The 21,858-nt window shown below is 39.7% G+C and overlaps 1 protein-coding gene across 4 annotated transcripts in view; it reads left to right on the forward strand.

Annotated features, from left to right (window-relative positions):
* Window positions 1-19,795, forward strand: part of ADAMTS6 (ADAM metallopeptidase with thrombospondin type 1 motif 6) — a 277,799-nt gene extending 258,004 nt beyond the window's left edge. For 3 of the 4 annotated variants that reach the window (XM_057742536.1, XM_057742554.1, XM_057742545.1), the window contains 3 exons: window positions 2,041-2,217; window positions 4,785-4,941; window positions 16,673-19,795. In XM_057742536.1, the coding sequence (XP_057598519.1) occupies window positions 2,041-2,217; window positions 4,785-4,941; window positions 16,673-16,782 (444 nt within the window). In that variant the 3' untranslated portion in view covers window positions 16,783-19,795. Of the gene's footprint in view, window positions 1-2,040; window positions 2,218-4,784; window positions 4,942-16,672 lie in introns of those variants that run through there. The other variant, XR_009054769.1, reaches the window with a different exon arrangement.
* The last annotated feature ends 2,063 nt before the right edge of the window (window positions 19,796-21,858 follow it).

Raw genomic sequence — 21,858 nt, forward strand, 5'->3', positions numbered from 1 at the left:
CATATAGACATTCTTTTGTCCCAGGCTTTAATATACATATGTATGCTTTTAAAATACAAAAAGGGGAGGGGAATAGCACAAGTGCATTTTTCAATAATTTTTCCCAGTATGGAAAATTAATCATAGCCTCAAAATACTAAAACTAAATACTAACTGAATACTTAATACTAAACTGAATTCCCTGTACATCCCACGTGTTTCTGCCTCTATCTCTGAAATTAGAAGTACCCTTCTATCCTCCTGTACTTTACCTCATTTATTTTTATAATTAATTATTACTTATGTATTCTCAAGACTTTGTTTCTGCCAATGCTAAAAGCTAAAGTGTGGATCAGAAGGCTTAGGATTTAGTTCCAGCTCTGCCACTTGCTATCTGTTTAACCTCAATTAAGTGGCTTAAGCTTTCCTGTAACAAGACTCAAAAACTTATATGAGAATAATGTATTGAAAGTATTTTGTGAACTGTGAAGCTCTTATGGAATATGAGATAGTAGTGTTATCATTATCAATAATAATATTAAGCATTAAGAGAGTGACAGGAATCCTCTAAGGCTGTATCTTCTAATACTGGTGGACAGTGGAAGAGACTTGGTGAGAAGTCAAGAGGACCAGACACAAGCGAGGCAAGCTCAAGAGACTCGAATTAGGGCTTTATCCATCCTACAGAATGCATGATTGCAAGATAGAGTTGCATGTCTTGGTTTCTTGAAATATAATGTGACAGGGTTGTTGTGAGGACTAAATGAGATAATATGTGCAAAGTACATGGTGTAGTGTCTAACATCCAGAAAGCACTCAGTGGGCATTAACATTAGGTCTGCCATTTAATTGCTGCATGGCTTTGTACCAGTCACTTACTCTAAGGCTGTTACTTCATTAATATCATTATTAATAGCAGCAGTAGTCATAGTAGTGGCAGCAGCAGCATTAGCTTTGTGCCTGGCACTGGGCTAGCACAAAATATTGTGGGTAAGGTTCTCACTTCACTGAGAAGTACAGATTTTAAAGAAGGGCTCAGATGTACAGGGAAGAGAGATGGAGGACTTCAGTCAGCCACCATGTTGAATACATGAAACTCCAATTAATTTGGAAAAGAGGTAAATAATAGACTTTGTGACATAGAAAGAAGGATCTTTTCCTCGATATGAAGAGCGGACTGGTTCAACTAAAGAATAGTCAAATTCGTTACGTTTAACTCATGGACAAGCAAAAGTCCAGAGATTTTCTGTGCAATACAACTTTACCCGTGATCATGTATTCTTAGCTACCACACCCTAAGAATACAGTTGGCCCTCTGTATTTCCAGGTTCCGCATCCATGGATTCAACCAACCAAAGATTGAAAATATTTGGGAAAAAAATTCCAGAAAGTTCCAAAAAGTAAAACTTAAATTTCCCACACACTGGCACCTATTTACATAATATTTACATTGTATTAGATATTATAAGTAATCTAAAGATGATCTAACATATACAGGAGGGTGTGTGTAGGTTATATGCAAATACTATGTCATTTTACACAACAGACTTGAGCATCCATGGATTTTGGTGTCCTCCAAGGTCCTGAAACCAGTCCCCTGCAGATACTGAGGGACAACTGTACACATCTAAATCAAACATTAGCTTGCTTCACAAAGGAAACTTCTCATGGTCTACTAGTAGCGTACGAATTCTTTTCAGAAGACTATACCTAGCAAGTAAGACACCAAGGATTCCACATTCCAAAAATTAGCAGAATTTTAACCGAGTATGGCCAAGGATAGAGAGGAATCGCTGAATATATCTACACACAATAAAAGAAGAAAACATGCTGCCAAGAAAAACAAACTTTTGGATTTAGCTCTTAAAGACCTTAGGGGAAAAGATAAAAGTTCTTCTATTTAAAAACTTAAGGAATTTTCATATCTGTAAGACTTTGCCTAGAATTTAGTATGTGTGTATGTTGTTTACCCAAACACACATTTACTTAGAGAAAGACTTTCCTCAAATTTTTCTCTATCTTTAGACTATCGTTATTCATTAGTATTTGTTTTATTTACAGTGCACTCCCAAATGTGGTCCAGGATTCAAGCATCGGATTGTTCTGTGCAAGAGCAGTGACCTTTCTAAAACATTCCCAGCAACACAATGTTCCGAGGAGAGCAAACCCCCTGTCCGCATCCGCTGCAGTTTGGGCCGCTGCCCTCCTCCTCGCTGGGTGACAGGAGACTGGGGCCAGGTAAGGCAATTGGACTGTGGGCTCCTGCTGAAGCAGCACTTTGAGACACTTGAGGTTCCTGACTGGGTCGTTGTAGGGGCTCAAGAGATGAGCAACAACACACAGAAATCTAGGTATGAGATGTGAGTGTGAGACAGTGCATAGGCAGCAGCAGTCACATGTAGACGCACTGAACCATGTTTCTCCCACACCTGCACACTTCCCACTTTTACCTACTCCTCGGATTCTAACATTTTTACTTGAAATTAAAGAGAAATAGTCTAGATGGCTGGAAATTTAAACAACCTACCAAAACTTGGGATTCTAGTGCCAACTCTCTCAACTAATTCAAGACCAAATCAGTTAACACCATTGTCTTAATTTTCCCACTTGCAAAATGACTCCTCTTAACCTCACAGGGAAGATGTGGGGTTTTAAATAGCTTAATAATGTGATTGACAATCTTTGAAATATTATTAATACTTATTCTTCAATGGATTTATCTGATGGAGATTATGAATCTGGGAAATGAGCATATAGGGCTTTTAGTATGTATTTTTATATTAATTGGACTCATTTCTGTTCTATGTTCCAATTCCTATTATTTTTTCTTTCTTCTTTATCAGTTTTAAATTGTGTTATGTTGCTGAAGGTCACCTTAAGTCCTTTAAAAGCAAATTGATAGATTTGGATAGAAGGAAAATTAAATATTGTTCTTTTGAATGTCAAAAAGGAAATCTATTATGTTATGTTAAAAAAATAATGCTCCAGAAAGTAAATTTCTAGTGAATCAATGCCCTTTTCCTGTGGCTTTATAATTAAGCTTGTAGCTGGTCATTTTCTAATATCTGAGACCCAAATAAATCATAGTGGCATATAACTACACCAGCATGATTTTGCTTGTGCTCTGGGTCTGCCGTTACTTATTAATAATGGCATTTTATAGAAGTCATTACCAAAATTATTGCCAAAATTCAATATTGCTAGAGTGTAGTAGTATCTACAGACCTCTTTGGGGAGTGGGCAAAGATTTTCAGTCTCCATTAAGGCAAATAAATATACTTGCTCTGTGCTCGCCCTGTGGGGAAACAAAAGAAGTATGATCATAAAATAATTACCATTTGCATTTGTCTAACAATTAATAATATGCTTTTGTATAACAGTATTTAGTTTAATTTACAAAGTGCTCAAGCAGAATATACATCATAAGCTTAAGTAAGCATTGAATGCGATTAAGTATTTCTCTGTAGAAGTGTGAGTTTCACAATTTATAATTTATATTATGCTATTGAAGAATCAATACTGACATGCTTTTATAATTTTTATTTAAACTGGGTAGGAATTTCCTTTCTTACATGTTCTTTGTTGCAGTTCTCTGTTATGTAAAGGTCATTTGAAAGTTTTTGCATATTAATAATTTCACCAAATTTACAGTTATTAATATGAGATTGTTCTTTTAAATGTTGTCAAGTCCTTTTCTTCTCTATATTTTCAATTCATTTTCCTAAAATTGAAGTTAACCAGTGAAAATACATTTTCAAAGATGCTTTACTACATCTTTATGGTGCATTTATTTGTCATTCTGTATTTAGAAACTTAAAAAGTGTCTGTGAATATCCTTGCAAGTCCTGTAAGTACTTTGAGAGTTTTCACAAATAAATCCAACAGGGCCTTGGTTTGTTTACCTTGTAAACATCACCATCACCTGTCTTTGGACAATTATCTCCTCATCCCTTTGATCCCAAATCTCACAGGCTTTCTGGTATTCTGGGCGGCAGGCCCAAAGAATAGACCGCAGCTTCATTCTTCAGCCTGGACAGCTGATCATTCCCAGCTGAAACTAAGCCCCCTCAGAGAGTAACTTCACTCCTAAAGTAACCAAATCCCCGAGTAGATGAAAAAGGAGAGGGAGACATGCTAGTTGGCTAATACCAGACCTCTTCTTAGATTTGTCTCAGATTTGTGTGACTGAAAACACCTTACAAAACTCAAGCAAAAACTGGCCCAACTGTGTAAAGCAATTATATTCCAATAAAGAGCTTAAAAACAAAAACAAAAAAACTCAAGATACTTATTTATGCTCTTTTTTTTCTTTTTCCAAACTGGTCCCATCACTAGACCCCATAGCAGTCACTGCTGTTATACTGAACTAATATTTTGATCATATTAAGAGCACTCCAATAAACCATCAGGTTGTTTTTCCCACAGGTCTGTAATATGTAAGTAGGGAGCAATAGTGATGTCCCAGCCCTAGAATCTCTAATTATTCTACTTCATCACGAATATTTTCTAATTATACTCCTTTTTAAGTTCACCAGCACTGCTTGGAATTGTTGGAATAATAGCCCAAGAAATCTCTATCTGTTGTCTTTTAGAAACTATATTGCTTCCATTTTCTAGGATAATAACATGTTCCTTGAATTTCCAAACCAATTCTGTAATAGAATGACCTAATCATATACCTCTCCAAGGTGAACTACATATGGGCTTTAAAAGCTAATATATATGGTATTTGAAATGATGTATCTTTTTTACCTCCTGAGAATTGTTGAGATCAGTATTTTGTTTCTCCCTGTCTTTTGGTTTAGTGTTCTGCTCAGTGTGGACTTGGACAGCAAATGCGGACTGTACAATGCCTTTCCTATACTGGACAGGCATCAAGTGACTGTCCAGAAGCTGTTCGACCTCCATCAATGCAGCAGTGTGAAAGCAAATGTGACAGTACCCCCATTTCCAGTACTGAAGGTAAGTTTCCCAGTACCTTCATTATAGAAGGTAAGAGGCCTGTGGTCTCTAGTAATTCACCTATACTGATTCCCAGGGTTCGAAAAGCCACATAAAATCACTGTTGTAGGACTTCCTACGTGGCGCAGTGGTAAAGAATCTGCCTGCCAGTGCAGGGGACACGGGTTCGAGCCCTGCCCTGGGAAGATTCCACATGCCACGGAGCAACTAAGCCCGTGTGCCACAACTATTGAGCCTGTGCTCTAGAGCCCGTGAGCCACAAGTACTGAGCCCATGTGCCGCAACTATTGAAGCCCACACGCCTAGGGCCTGTGCTCCACAAGAGAAGCCACTACAATGAGAAGAGTAGCCCCTGCTTGCAGCAACTAGAGTAAGCCCGTGTACAGCAACGAAGACCCAATGCAGCCAATAAATATATAAATAAATTTAAAAAAAAAATCACTGTTGTAGTGTGTTTGCATAGAGCATTTGTGAAAGCTACATATGTACTGGATATATAATCAGGAAACCTAAGTTTTTTTCCCAGACTCTTCCACTAACTGTATGACCTTATTAAGTCACTTAACCTTTCTGGAGCTAAGTTTGCTTATCTATACAATGAGAGACTGGAGTAGATAATCTCTAAAGTTCTGTCCAACCTAGCATTCTATGTTTGACTTGTGCTAGAAAGATAGAGACAATTTCTAATGAAGCTTAAAAGTGAAAACTTCTGTTTCTTTTTGGCTGTAATGATGGATCTCTGCTGTTATAAAGATTAAAATTCATGCTTGTTAAACATATAATGAAAGCATATGTTTGAAACTACTTATGTTACAAATACTAATTTTCTCATTGAAGAAAAATAGAATATTATTATATAGCTGTTTATATAGGAGGACAAAGGTCTTTAGACTCTGAAATTTCTCTTTGTTATGTATGGAGAAATCCCTTTATTAACAGCAGATACCCATCCAAATCTGAATTTTCTTATATCTTATTTAAATAAATGTACTTTGTCTATTTAGTTAAGCATTCATTTGAAATTTCCTGAATGCTACTATGTGCAAGGCACTATAACAGATACTGTGGGTAATGTAGCGTCAAATATGGTATAGTCAGGAGGTTCACACAGCCTTCTCACATGAAAATGGGAGCATGATCAAATATACAAACATGCGAAGCCATAAATTTTAATTATGTAAGAAACCCAGCTATAAGACTCTTCTTAAAAAACAAATAAATCAAAAATAAAGAGCTATGCTGACTATAATTTGTTAATACTTTTCAAATGAAAATGATATGGTCATTACTCTATTAAAAAGAGATTGTTCCTTTTGATCAGATCTATCCAATTTGAAGGATTTTTTTTTTTAATCCTATTTTTCAGTGTTTCCATAAGGAATTTCATTTTAGGAAGAGCAATCACCTTACATGACAAGATGCAGAAACCATGCATCTTTGCAAATGACCTGGTTCTTATATCTGAGCCTCAACACAGTATACTTACTGTGTAATTTACTCTTTCGAAGAAGTATAGTCTTACCCTACATTAATTCAGAAATCACAATTTTAATTAGCAATATCACTGGCTCTAGTGCCATCTCTTTTTTTTTTGCTTTGATAAGGGATGTTCTGGAAATCTACCTTTCCTTCTCTTGAGAAGGGCTCAAAATCTGTGACAAACAGAAGTACTTTTCATAGCAAAACTATTTTCTTTAAACAATCTAAATTTTTAAAATCTCTATTCTATAAGATTTGTAGCAAACAAATCTTTATCTATTGTAAATTATTGGCAATCAGTCACATGGCTTTGGGAGTCTGCTTTTCAGAGTTGGAAGATAAAAGGTTAAGGTGGAAGAGAGGATATAACTATCATATTAAACTATGTTGCATATTGTGTTAGGCCCTTTGTATATATTATCCAGTATATATGTCATATGCATAAATGTCTGTGTGTATTATATAATCATGATTTGAGAGTTGGTATTACTGGTGAGGAAACTAAGGCACAGAGAGAGATACTCACATTACAAGAGTAGGAAGTGGTAGAGTCAGTTGAACCTAGATTTGGAAGAGCCCTAGGGCATGTCATTTTCAACTACATTTATATGCTATTCGTAATAAAATAGTAAAAATAAAATCAGGAATTTTAACATGAAAACAGAGCTTCTGATTATGGAGTACAGACACTTCTGGCATGACTCTCAAAAGATTAAAGCTTAATCATTGTTAAAAGAACTGGCTTTGTGACATGCCCACAATAATATATGTTGAAGTTATGTTTATAACTTCACTTTAGGCCATTTTAATAATTTCTCCAAACACCTCTCTGTAGTGGATAATTATCATATATAAGCTTTGCAACTGAAAATATAATGCTTTTTTTTAGAAAATAAATTTATTTATTTATTTATTGGCTGTGTTGGGTCTTCGTTGCTGTGTGCAGGCTTTCTCTAGTTGCTGTGAGTTGGGGCTGTTCTTCATTGCAGTGGGCAGGCTTCTCATTGCAGTGGCTTCACTTGTTGCGGAGCACAGGCTCTAGGCGCACAGGCTTCAGTAGTTGTGGCACACGGGCTCAATAGTTGTGATCCGCAGGCTCTAGAGCACAGGCTCCATAGTTGTGGCGCACAGGCTTAGTTGCTCCACGGCATGTGGGATCTTTCCAGCCCAGGGATCGAACCCATGTCCCCTGCATTGACAGGTGGATTCTTAACCACTGCAGCACCAAGGAAATCCCATATAATGCTGTTTTTAGAGTGAGCAGAATATCATTTGCAACTGCACTTATTTCTGCCTTAAAGAAATTCTCTTAACAATTAAAAAAAAAGAAAGAAAGAAATTCTCTTAAAATGGATAGGTGTTAATCTGATATTTCTTAGATTATTTGGAGAAATACCTCATAGTCATTTCTGTCTGGCCAAATCACCTTTTATTAATATTAATCTGAAGTAAGCAGTTAGGACAATATTTTTAGCCTCCTCAGTAAAGGAGGAAACTTTTAGAAAATTATTAATCCTGCAAAGTATGACTAATCTTAGAATTGTTATTTCCTAAAGCTGTTGACTCATTTAAGACATGATAACCCTCGTTTATAAAATTAGAATTAAAGCAAAAACACTATATCTGTTGTAACTTGTTTTGTAAGTGCCTCTTACAAAGGGGAAGTTGGGAGGAAAGTTCAGGTGTGGGGGAAGGAGCAGGTTCTGGTTAAGGCAGGAGGTAGAAGAGGACCCCTTTTTTTCTACCAGAATCAGGTTCCCTTGACTCTTGGAAAGGAGGCTGCTGAGAAACTAGTTCATCTCTACTCCAAGCAAGATAGGGTAGGACTAAGGGAGATCTCTTGGAATCTAAAATACAGTCTTTCAGTGGGGTCTTTATGGGCCACTAATAGACTCTTGAGTATTGTTTCAACTACTGAAATTTAGGAGATGGTTCCTCTCCTGATATCCTATTATTAAAATAATAAAAAGTTTCAAACATACAGCAAAGTTGAAAGAATTTTACATTGAACACCCACCATCTAGATTCTACTGTTAACATTTTACTGAACTTGCTTTGTCACACAGATATCTATCTGTCCATTTGTCAAGGCGATGGTGTTTAAATAATGTGTTCTCCAGTCATCCAACCATAAATTCATTTAATCAGCAAACCTACTTACCATGTGCCAGCCACTGAGACTACAAAAGGTCCCTGTCCTCAAAGGAAGAATAGTTTAGTAGGGGTGGCAACATGCAAACAAATAATTTTCACAACACAGACAGTACTGTAATAGGGGTAGAAAGAAGCTACCATGAGTACCCGGAGGAAGAGGGTATTCAGTAGAAGCATCATGGAAAAGGAACGCTTGAGCAGGGCACTGGAAGATGTGAAAGCGTTGGCCAGGAAGATGTTGAAATGCTGGGGATTCCTGGCAGAAGGTGAGTGTGTGCAGTCACGGGGCTGTGGAGTCAAACATAGTTCAGTGTGGCTGCAGAGGGTGGCAGATGAGCAGACGGTAGAGATGAGGATTTCCCTGAGTAGAAGGAGACAGGGACTTGGTTTTGAAGGATCCTGTGTGCAGTAGAAGGAAGTTAGGACTCTATCTACCACTTCTAGGAACAAGTGAAGGAAGTTGGGGAGTGACATACTTGGGCTGGCAGGTGTATAAAGGGGCAGAGGGAGGACAGCTTTGTGTGGGAGAAGAGTTAAAAAGTTGTTCTAAGAGCCCAGGCTAGAGATGATGAAGGCTTGAACTCAGGCAGTAAGAATCAAAAAGAGGGTAATGAATTGGAATAAAATGGAAAGGAGAATAAAAAGATCCTGATGAACAATTAGACATAGGGATGAGAATATGATATGGAAATGTTCAGTATGACTCCCAAGTTTCAGATTTAGGGAACTAGATACAGTTAGTCATGGTAAGGAATTTAGATATCTATATGGAAATTAAGCACATTACTCCCTGAAAGCCATAATAAAATAGTGGAATTTGAATACGATTTTTAAAAATAAAAATAAACAATGGAGAGAGATTGAAGAAATGGAAGAAGGTTAAGGCAACAAAAGATAGTAAGAGAAAGAAAATCAGAAGTAGAGCATCAAGAAATTGAAAGTAAATATTGAGAGGGAACTAGGAAGAGGAGGAAGGAAGATACAATTTGCCATGTTTGACATCTACTTTAGCTTTTTATCCCTGAAAGCCTTCGGCTAAGAGTGAAGACATTATAGGCTTGATCTTAACAGACTGCCACTGATGAGGGTAACATCACATTGCTGCTAAGAGTGAATTATAGACACACTGGGTATCACTGCCTTTGAAATACTACTCAGAGCAATTTTTTAAAGTACACTTGGCAGCTGAGACCAACCTATGCAAGCTCACCTGAAATTCTATCCCAAGTGCCATTTTATTCATCTTCATGCAGTTTCTGTTTCCCTCATAGTTTATATGGTGGGTCTTTTCAGCTTCTCAGTAGCACAAGGCACTCTGTCATCTGGTATTTATTGCTGCCAGGTAATGATTCATGGTGTGGAAAGGTGGGCAGGAAAGGTGTGGTTAGAGTACATCGGTTTACCAGACTAGGCTGTCTAACAGTGGCTTTGGCGGGTCTCAGTCTCCCTCAGGTATATGAATCTGAGAGAGCCTAAGCAGTTCCAGAAATCTGCTGAGATCCATGGAACAAAACAGCTACTGAATACGTGTTTTAAGGTGGTATCTGATGTATTAAAATCAGTGAAAGGAATGAATGGTGAAGGTCATTTGAACTTTGATTTCAAGGAGGTAAGGAAGACCAGACATTTTTGTTGCCTTAGCATTCAGGGTCACATTCCTGGCTGTCTGGTTTGGAGGGAACCCTGGATTTGTATTGGGATCAAAGCACCACAAGTTGACTGTGGGTGGAGAATAAGACTGGGTAAGAAGAAACCAAGAAAGCAAAGAGAGAAGAAAATGGCTTAGTCCAGGGTAAGATGGAATCAGAATAAAGTTCCATAGTTGATATCCCCTTGCTTTGAGGGTAAAAAGTCAGTGGATTGTTCCCATTGCAACGAATATGATTAGGTTTCCAAGCAAAACGTGTTATTTCATCCTTTTCCAGTTTGAATATATACAAATATCAAGGACTCAAGTACAGTTTCATCAGGAAAAGGATGCTGAGTTCACATGCTCTGCCCCCAGCCCCTGAACCACCACACGCACACATGCACAGCCTGTGCCGTCTCACTTCCCACTAGGCTCTGCATCTCCATGGGCAGTTTAACAGAGGTACAGCTGGTTGAATGTTTGTAATTCAAAGGATAGACCCTTAGGTGAGACTCATAACTCTCTGCTTACTGTGTTCTCCCTCTTAATTTCATAAAGAACTTACAGGAACAGAGAACATGCATTCTCAAAAAAAAGTACCGAATGATCCAACTTGCTCATGGAAGGATATGTCTCTGTATATCCCAACTCCTCCATTGATGTGATTTAGGCAGGCTTGGCCACATTTTATGAAATACATACAGGAGCACTGCATTTCAGGAGTTTCTCTTATATTCCTTGGATTAAGCCAAGCTATCAAAGTCACAATGAATCTCAGTGCAATTGCATCGTAAATTTATAAGCCTATGTTCAGTGTGAGTATTTTGAAATCACGTCTTTTAGGTCAGAGTTTTGAAAGATTAATATAAAGCACCTGGGTAAGAACCCATTGGCACTTCAAAGATAAGTAGATTCATGTGTTGCCTATGAAACAGGTTGTCTGATTTTATCGTTCAATTCTACCAGAACACAGATTACCAGTGAGACCCACCCCAGCATAGCTGGCAAGTTACTTAAGATTCTAATCGTGGGTCTAGTTCACATTGTAGGGCCTACGAGCTGGCTTTCAGCCCTTGATGTATCCCCCTGTCTCTCTGAAAAGAATTTAGGAATAGTCCATAAATTGTCATTCCCACCAGAAATCTCTAGCCTTGGGTAAAGTGAAACTTTATTTTCAGGAATGGAGGTGAGAGGAGATGTAAAAAAAGGAGAGACTAGTTAGGTCCACAAAACAGTTCCTAGAAACCACACAATAAGGGCCTCTCACCCTTCTGATAGCCTCAGAAGGAAAAAGGTAGAAAGAGTGTCTTGTCATTCTCCTCCCCAGAGAGTGCTTAGCTGGTACATGAAGACAGTAGAAGAGAAAATTGGGCTTCTTCATCTTAAAATCTTTGACCCTGCTGGCTCAGATTACAGTACTTAAAACGCAGTAGATACAAGTGTATCTGTATGAAGAAGACACGATAGCAAAGACCAAACCTTCAAAATAGGTCAATTACAAAGCGATTATATTATTACAAAAAGATTCTACCTAAACTAAAGGATTCCTTTCAATAGTTCTCCTAGTATAATTGTTTATGTGCAGATTATGTATTACTTGGGTATAGTAAAACCATTTTTTAGATATTTTAGATATTTGCTAGAAATCTATATCAACTGAGGATCATTCAGAAATTCAGTCAAAACATGTCTGTTATTGTTCTGATGTCAATGGGAAAATGTGGTTTAATTTATGCACAACTCTCCCAGAATGGTTTTATCACAAATGTAAGCTGCACTGTGTATCGGCTGAAGGGTGGGAATGAAGAGGCTATTTAATATTTTCAGTGGGCTTTGAGGATGAGGCAGATAGACTAGTCAATGGTTAGTTTTATAGTTAAGGCCTCACAGCTGTGTACATCAGCAAAATGTCAGTGAGTCGATCCAAGGGCTTATCAGGTCAGTCCTCTCTAGCTAACTAAAAAAGCAACACATGGGCTGAATGCACCAATATATTTTAAAGCTTGTACCGATATTTTTAAGATGACCCTCAGCTTTCTGTAATGATGGGGCTTTAAAACTTCTTGGTGTGTTAAAATTACCTTTCACTCATGTAATTTTACAAAATCTAGGGAGAAAGAGGTAGTTGAAGAAATGTATTCAGGCTTTTCTGAATGCCCATGACCTAGATCCCCCCTTTAAAAAAATATTTACCCCTTCTCTAAGGTGGCAGAGCAAACCTCCTGATAATGTTGTCCCCAGTGATTGACTTATCAGAGTTATCAGCCAAGAATAAGAAGTATTGATAGGCAGAAACCTTTTTTGCATTAAGATGCCAAGAATGCTGCCAAAATAGAGTGGTTTTAGAGTCAGACAAACCTGAGTTCTGGTCCAACTTCTTAGACCAGCTAGCTGTGTGACCCAGAATGTTTCGTATGTAACCTTCTTGAGCTTCAGTTTTGCCATCTGTGTAAAACTGACATTGTATATACTCAAAATGAATAAATATATATAAATATGTAAAACTGCCTAAGGCAATGCCTGACACATAGGAAGCACTTCGTAAATTATTTTTAGTGTTATCATTACTAGATTAATCCCTCATGGAGTTAAAAGACTGAAAGAATGAAAGACCAGTCATTGGTTGACCTTCTTTGGTGAGTAGGTTTTCATCACTCTGAAGACTGACTCTTCCAGTCTAGGCAGTCCCTAGAAGGCAAAACCAAGAAATAGGAATGGAATCTTCCCCAGGGCCCCTCCTTCATGGGACCCCGCCTACACTCCACGAAGGCTGAGGGTCCTTCTATAGCCCAAGAGTCATCATTTAATGTCTCATCGAGGCCCTTATCTGCTTGGCAGTCCTCAACTCTGGATCTTCCCCCAGATCTCTCCCCTCCTCACCATAATTTACCTGCTCTCTGTTAAAATCTTTTCGTTAATTTGCTTATGTGTACCAATGAAGAGCCTATATATATATTGACAGGGATCCCAGAGAAATAATCCAGGATGGTTGTTCTCAGATTTGTTATTGGTAACAGTAAGGGGAGCTGATAAACTGAGTGCTGACTCTGTGCCAAGGCTGCGCATGTGCTGTAAATGTTACCTCACACAAGCCTCACAGCATCCTGTGAGCTGCATCTCACAGACGAAGAAACTGAGGCTCAGAGAGGTGAAGTCACTTGGCCAAGGTCAAACAAGTGCTGGGAGGAGGCAATGCCAGAATCCACCCGCAGATCTGCCACCCCTCACCACTGGTGCTCTCAGGTCCTGGGACGCACATTAGCAGTCCCTACCTCCCTACGCTCGATCCGGCTCCTGGGAACCAAATGAATTCTTGCTTTCAGTCAAGTTACTTGGAATCAAGTTAGTTGAGAACTAACTTAAAAGAGGTATTGGGAAGTTCAGAGGGGGACACCCTGGAAGTTGGCCTCCAGCTGGTCCCTAGACGAGACACTGCTCTTGGCCGAAGGGCTATGTTGGGGCCTCTGCACGCAAAGGAGGCTTCTCATTTCCAGCCCTACCTGAGGATCTGAATCCCTGAGTATTTATATTTGTAACAGCCTGAATGATGAATGAGTGGATGGAGGGATGGTTGGAAGAAGAAATAATTTACGAATATTTTATTTTATTCATTATTTATTGTCTATCATTTAATCAGACTCTAAATCTAAAAGAAAAAATCTGTGAATTTTCTGGTATTCGGTTCATCTCAGAATTTTCCTGGTTCAGAAACTCTTCCAAAAATGGAGTTATGAATTTCCCAATAAAGTTGTACCTCATGAAATTCTTTGTTTTGTCTTCAAAATGACTTATGTCTATAGGACAGCATTTTCTCAGTAACAATCTAAATATTGATCCTTGCTGAGAAATTCAGAGCACAACATTGTCATCAGGTGGTAATAATAACTAATAGTGATAATAATAATAGTAATTCAATGTCTTACACTTATTGAGAGCCAGTAACTATTCTATGTGCTGCGCTAGGTGATATCATAGGATATACATGCTACATGCGGGAGTGGGAACACTCATCTTCCCTATTCATCGATGAGGATGCTTAACCTCTTAGGCACAGAGAGGCTAAGCAATTTGTTCAGAGTCATAAAGTTAGTAAATGGTAAAGCTGGGCTTAAACCTGGCAGTCTGGCTTCTAATTTTATTTCCTTGTACTGTTGAAACAACCAGTCCTCCTCTATCTGTTTATCAACTAAATCATTTTTATATTTTGGCAGAGAAGACCAAAGCCACAGTTTACTTGGTAGTTTAGGCAGTCCCACCAAGCCCTGTTACAGAACGTGAGAGCGGCAGTCTCCACTGGAGGGCTGCCCCATTAGGACAGGGATTTGAAACTGAAGATGAGTGATAGTGTGTCAGCTCTGCTCAGCCTTTACGCTTAGCTTTTCTCATCATCTTAATAACTGCGTTACCTGGACAACATATGCCTCTAGGTAACACATACAACTTTTTTTTTCTACAAAAATATTCTTAGTCTGAACTTTTCTTAGTTACTTTTCACTGGTCATGACACAGAGGGAAAAAAATAACAAATGACCTCCAAATTAAAATATATGGGGGCTTCCCTGGTGGTGCAGTGGTTAAGAATCCGCCTGCCAATGAAGAGGACACAGATTCGATCTCTGGGCTGGGAAGATCCCACATGCTGTGGAGCAACGAAACCCGTGTGCCACAACTACTGAGCCTGCACTCTAGAGCCCGTGAGCCACAACTGTTGAGCCCACGTGCCACAGCTACTGAAGCCTGTGCGCCTAGAGCCTGTCCTCTGCAACAAGAGAAGCCATCACAATGAGAAGCCCACACACCACAATGAAGAGTAGCCCCCTCTCGCAGCAACTAGAGAAAGCCCGTGTGCAGCAACGAAGACCCAACGAAACCAGTAACTAAATATATAAATACTTAAAATATATACATATGGAGATATCGTCACTTCAAATTCAAGCTTGATTCACCAAATATCAGCTAATTTCTTTTTTTTTAGTGCAAAGTTTAAATAAAATTTTAATCTCTCCTACCTTCTTTCAGCCAAAACTTAAATTTATTGAAAATCTTACCATAGAAAGTTTCTATTCAAATTTCTAACTGTTATTCTCTTTGTAAATCTAATGTGAAGTAAAGGAGTTCAATGGTGGCAGAACTTATGCTTTCAGAAGATTGAGTTACAGTTTAAAATTTTGTCTTTCACTGAAAGAGCCTTGAAAGTGAGATCAATAAAATTATTACCTTACTTTTTTAACAATAAGAACTGGACACTTTCCCATTTCTTTGCATTTAATTTTCCATATTTATCATATGGCTCATGTACCATGTACGTGATCTCATAGAACGTTAGTGGATTTCTGAAACCAGGAGAAAAACAGGCAAATAAACAAGGAAACAACAACAATGCTGTCCTGTTACACTGAGCATTTCCCAGTGTTCTGCCTGACTCTAATTACCTTAAACAATTTACCCAGGATGCTTCAGTATAACCACCTGGAAAAATGAGGGTAGAACTCTGATTCTGGGAGGCATATGGAAATTTAATTACTAGATTTACAAAGTATTTTAAAATCCCCAGATAAAATTGACCAGACTACTGGAAAAGAATATCATTATTAGTAGTAGTGGGGTTATATGGGGTGGCAGGGGTTTCTGAGAATCAAAGGTCGATGTCTCTTTTTCTGCGTTGGCCCCTCAGCCCCATCTTCTGCAACCAGCCTCAAGGGGAGGAGGAGAAAGAATCATCTATTCACCTTCTGGCTGCAAGAACTGCAGACTTCAACTGTGGCAATTCTAGCACTGAGGAGAAAACACACATAGGAAAAAAGAAGGCCATGTCTCACTTCCAAATTAAAAAAAAGACATTTCTACATGTTTCCATAACCCACAGACTGCTGCCATTTGAGGCCAACCCCTCAGAGTTTTCCTCTTTGTCTAGTGTAGTTGCTGAATCTAGGCCACTGTCAGCAATCCTTTTCATTCACCCAGGCCCATCCCCACACCCCACAGATGCAGAGATTCTCTTGAGACGTGTGTACTTTGGTATCAAACAATGCAACTCATGTTTGATTTTGGATAACCTTGCACTGCTGAATAAAATAACCCTTGAGAAAGAAGCAATAAAAGCGCTGTAAGAAAAATGACTCATGTTTCCAAGCTGTCTAAAGTGATCACTTATCCCAACAAATGGTAATTCTTTCAAGACACAGTGGGCATGCACCATACTTATAAAAGTCTGGGAGAAAAGCTTTGCAATCATTTTTTTTTTTAATTTGTGTAAAATGTATCAAAAGAATATTTCTGGTAGGGTATACCAAACCGGGTATGCTTGAAAACAAAAACAAAAACCACATGGACGTGAAAGCCAAGGTGCATTGGCCCAAGGAGGCAGGATGGGGAGGGGGGTGGTCCTTGCTGAACATCCAGGCTCATTGTTTATGTACCTGTTTATGTGCCTCTAATTATTTTCCCTTTTCTGCCCTCACTCGTTAGAGTGCAAAGATGTGAACAAAGTGGCTTATTGCCCACTGGTGCTGAAGTTCAAGTTCTGCAGTCGAGCATACTTCAGACAGATGTGTTGTAAGACCTGCCAAGGACACTGACCCATGGAAAGCCAGAGAGAGCGCCTTGTCATTTCATCGTGGAAATGCATCCATCACAGAGAGCCACCCAGAGGAAGAGGATTGACGTCCTTGGAAATGCATTACCCTGTGGAAAACGTAACCACTGGTCAGCCCTAGCTGACAGGATTTCAATATTATTTTAACTTCTGTGAAGTGGGATTTATTGATCCAAAGTGCTGGACACGGTATTAGGAGGGAATGCCAGATTGGAGAGATCCAAACAACACAGGGAGACTTGCTTACTGTGGAACGTTTGTGTTCTTTCGAGTAAATCCAATAGCCTGTTTACCTCCTTGGACCATTAAGATAATTTTTATTATGGACTTAGCAATGACACTGAATCCATTTGTATTTAAAACTGTTTAAAATGTAGCTGTTTTGACTTGGTCAACTATGGAAGTAAAGAAGATTCAGAAATCTTAAGTCATAGCTTAAAAATATTTACTATACTTTATCACTACAACAGCACCACAATTTAAATTCTAAAACGGGCTTTGAACTGTTATTTAAGGAGCAATTATAAATCAAAAGTAATGAAAGTTTGTATTATTTTTCTTCATTCCACTTAATTTCCTTAGGAATAATCCCCCTGTTCTGAACACTGCTGTGAGCCATATATAAACTATATTAAACTGAACAACAATGAAGGACTTAGTTTAAAGCAGTGCATCAGTTACTGCAGCTGTGCAAGTCTATAAATTCACCGCTAAAAGACTGTGGCCAACTTGCCATTGTGCAAGTGAAGCTGAGATTTCCATTAAAACTTTAAGAGAAAAACATTTCAATTTCATGCAGAAGCCAGACCTGGGGTATGGTAGAGACTGAAGTACCAGCCTTTTGCTGCCATCACCCAGGATGCCTCAGTTCTTATTCGAGTCACCCCAACTCGCATGTGTTTACATCCTCTCCAGCCACAGAACGGCTTCTGCCCTGTTGGATTGTTGCATATGCATGTTGAGCTTGCTGAGATGATACCATGCAATAGATAGACTGGCTCAGTGACAACCAGGCAGACCCTTTTGCTGACAATAATGATGGGTTCCAGATGTCCCTTCTTTGATATGGCAGAAGGGCGTTTATTTATATGAGAACAAGTGTGTATGTGTGCGGGCGCTTTTGAGTGTATGGATAGATGAGTGTGCTTGCACATAGATGTGCTATTTCTGTGAGTGTTAAAGTAGGCAAGGGATAATAACCAAAGAAGAAAAACTCATGAAGACGAGAGATCATAAAGCATCGTTTTAATAGTCACTCAACCAAGTATTTTGTACTTTTTATGGATACTCTGAATGGCAATCAAATGTGAAACCCAGTTTCTTGGGCAGTTCATATTCTAGAATCAAATCCACCTTAATTAAGTTGTCTAGCTCACATTTTCCCTGTCCACAGGTTTCACATCACACTCATCAAGAGATTTGACAGTGAGATTTTTAAAAAGAGAAAAAAAAGAGGCTACTTGCTTATATGAATATTTTGTACTTGAACACTTGCAGCAGGATCTTGATGAATGTGTTTTGTGTCCTACACATGTGTGCACCACAAGACACCAACACCTCAAACCCAAACCAAACGGCTACTTTGTAAAGATACTACTTGCAGTTACAGAGAGTGTTTGACTTAAATCCATCACTGTGCTCTGAAACAACGTCAGGTGTATCACATACATCATGACCTGAAGTGATTGATTAGGTTTTTGCAGACTTCAAACACCAAACTAAACGTCAGGTTTGCTGTGGACAGTCAGCATGGGACGTCCGTTGTTCTGTGTGCTCAGTCACAATCATCCGAGTCTTCTCGCCTGCTTTCTCTCTCAACACCACAGCTCATGTCCCTGAATTTCCAGAGAGAGCTATTGACAGTAGACGAGAGTGGCCAGGGCCTCTATCTCTACTGCCTTGGAAGACAGCCCAAGTGCCACTTCAGCCATTCAGTGAAGGGCAGGCAGCCCACAAGTAGCGTGGCCCCAGCACTGACTTCCTTTGGCCCCTTGCAAAGAGCAGTTAACTTGGTGCTAATGTGCCCTGGTGGAATCAAATAAATGAACAAAAGATGGATGGTTTCTGTGGCATTTTAGGCATAGGTTTGCTGTCGGGATCCGCTTTTCTCCAACGTAAATATCAGCTTGTGTTTTTATTTCAAAAAGATTTCTTACATTACTGACCAAAGGCTACTTTTCCCCTCACCCGGGAACTACCATGGTGGAGGCCATACCCCTGGGCCTGTGCAGCACCCCAAGTGGTGCTAGAAGAGGAAGGCAGCCGTATCCCTCTGGGGTGTGCAGCGGCCGCAAGGCCAGGGGCCAGACAGCTCCCGGGGACAGCATCAGATTGCCTTTCTAGAAGGAACCAAGCACAGGATGTGTAACAGGACTAAACTTTCAATTGGCCTTGAATTTAAACCTGAGTGGGGAAAAGTCATGTTCCACAGCACATCGCAATGCTGCTGCTGCTCTGACGTCAATCCCGTGGCTACATGATGCTCTATTCCTAAATAATAACAGTAGGATTGTCTGTCGGTGGAGGCTGAGCCACCGTGGCCGGCCCTCCAATACATATATAGGCTACTTAGGGAACCCCAAGGAAACTGGTACCCCGTGACTGAGAGCAGTATCTGCCACTGGCATAAGACCCACCAAAAAAAGGCAAGGTAAGCGTACCCACCTGACTCCCTAAACAGTCCATTTCATTAGGAATTTTATTATTTGAGTGAATGTCACATAGGTATCCTTAATAATACAGAATGAAATTACCTTTGTATTATTGTGAGTAGTTGTTGCTTATTATTTTATACTCAGTATTAATGTGGTACACTGTTAACTTGTTTTTGCTTTTGTAAATTATATTCTAATTTATTGCCATGTTTCCTAACACTTGTCCTACATTCAATCTCCTGCTTGTAATGAAAATGAAAAAAGTCATTGTAACACTTGATGGAGTGAAATTCCACACCAGGCACAGATTTTTTTTTTTTTAACATAGATAATTTAGTAAAAATAAAAATTCAGCTTGTAAGAGTGATTCACATGGACGTTGTCTGTTCCCTGCAAAGCTGGTGTCAAACTCACAGTAGGAGAACTCTGTCCATTGCAATACCACACTACAGTATCCAGATTTTCCAGGTAGTGTCCAGGACTGAGATAACTTGTTGCATTCTTTTTTTTTTTTTTGGCCGTGCCGAGTGGCATGCGGGATCTTAGTTCCCCGACCAGGGATCCCAAGGATCGGACCCGGGTGCCCTGCAGTGGAAGCGCAGCGTCTCAACCACTGGACCACCAGGGACGTCCCACTTGTTGCATTCTTATTCCTCTCCTCAGAGATTGCATCTACTTGTGAGTATTTCAGTAACACCTAAATGCAAGGCCTTGGATATTTCTGGGCTACATCCCCAGATGCCACCAGCCAGCTGTTCCAAGTCCAGATCGGCCCCTGCCACATAGCCTTGTCACACAGCCCACAATTCTCCTGCCCCCTCCTTCTCTTGCCTTCCACGCAAATTCTTCAGCATAGAAGAGGACGCAAGACATTTCACTGTGGAACGGGTGCTCAGCAAAGAATTCATGCTTGAAGGGTTTTTCTACTCAGACTCAGTTGAGAGCAAAGAACATGATGAGCCTACTTTTCCACCTTCAGACTTTTCCTTTTAGGCTGAGCCACGTTGCTGAACCGGGGCTACTATCACATGCAGAGGCAACTCAGCAAGTAACGTGAAGGTGTCCCTCCTGCGTGCTTAGCTATTTGAGTACTTTCTTAATGGCAGCTTCATCAGTTACATAAGATGTGCAATGTCCAAACACGATCGTGCTTTAATCCACGTACCCCCCATCCCTCCCCCATCCCTTGTCATATACATTAGAAGAAATCAAGTGAGGTGATTAGATAGTTCGGGGGGGGGGTACTTCCCCATGGTCATAGTAGGAGCCAAAAGTGATGAAGTATTATGAACGCTTAGTTAATAAGAAGACCCTGGCACCCACTATTTTAACCTCCCATTGCATGTGCAAAGGGTAGTTCTGCTAGAGGCCAGGGAGGGGGGAACACCAAGAAACAAGGCTTGCCTTGGCTTAGATTCCTCAGGTTCAAGTCTATCTTTTTCATCTTTAGTTGTTTTCAAGCAGTTGATTAAATGTTTCTCTCCCGGTGAAATATCTGAAGGGCACTATCCTGCTTAGGGCACTGATCCCCAGGACAGTCTGCCTTCCATTACAGATTTTGCCACTTCCTGAGGAGCACTAGGATCCTTAAACCTTATATTCCAAAAGGCCAGGTGACATCGTTTCAAGTAAATTAGGAAGAAAGTTGGGTATTGATCTTGGTAGCAAAAATATGTGAATTTGTGTGGCAAGGGTAAGATTCGTTACTTTTAAAAGAAAGGAAAAGAAATGTAATTCAGGGAGTAAAAGAAAAAAGGTCATAGCCCAGGAGGACTGGAAAATTCTAAATAAGTGGTCACAGAAAAAAGATCACTCACTGAATAAAAAAGTGACAGATTAACTATTTTTGCAATTCTGTCTCATTCATATCATCAGAATGTGTGGAATAAACTAACATGTTTTTAAAAAGAGCAGCTGCTCACAATGGTTTTGTGCCTTAGACTTCAAAACCTCAGGCTGGAACTTAAAAGGAAAATGGTCTTTTCTTCCATCTCTTTGTCAGAGGGTTATTTCTAGCATTGCTTGTCCCTCATTTCATCCACAGATGATATCTGAGTCCAGAAGTGGAATAGTGGTTTGCGGGCTGGCTCTCCTCTGTGGAGGAAACCAAGGTTTTGCCCATACTGTCTCTTGGTCAGTGGCATTCCTTAGCCCACTGAAAGCCTTGAGCTTCTCGGATCTTGGCTTGGATACCTTACCTTACAGAGAGGTTTCATATAAGAAGGGGCAAGTTATCCCACCAGCTCCAGGCCTTCTAGAAGCCAGAGTGCTTCTTCAGGTCAGTGGCTCAAGAGTGGATAGCATCCGCCAGCCCAAGGCTGATATAATTCTCGGACGGCCTGGTCTGTGACCCCAGCAAGGGCAGTTGTGGATAGCAGGCTACCATATGGGCCCACAGAGCAATA

This window comes from Hippopotamus amphibius, chromosome 1 (assembly GCF_030028045.1).
Source record: "Hippopotamus amphibius kiboko isolate mHipAmp2 chromosome 1, mHipAmp2.hap2, whole genome shotgun sequence".
Lineage (NCBI taxonomy): Eukaryota > Metazoa > Chordata > Mammalia > Artiodactyla > Hippopotamidae > Hippopotamus > Hippopotamus amphibius.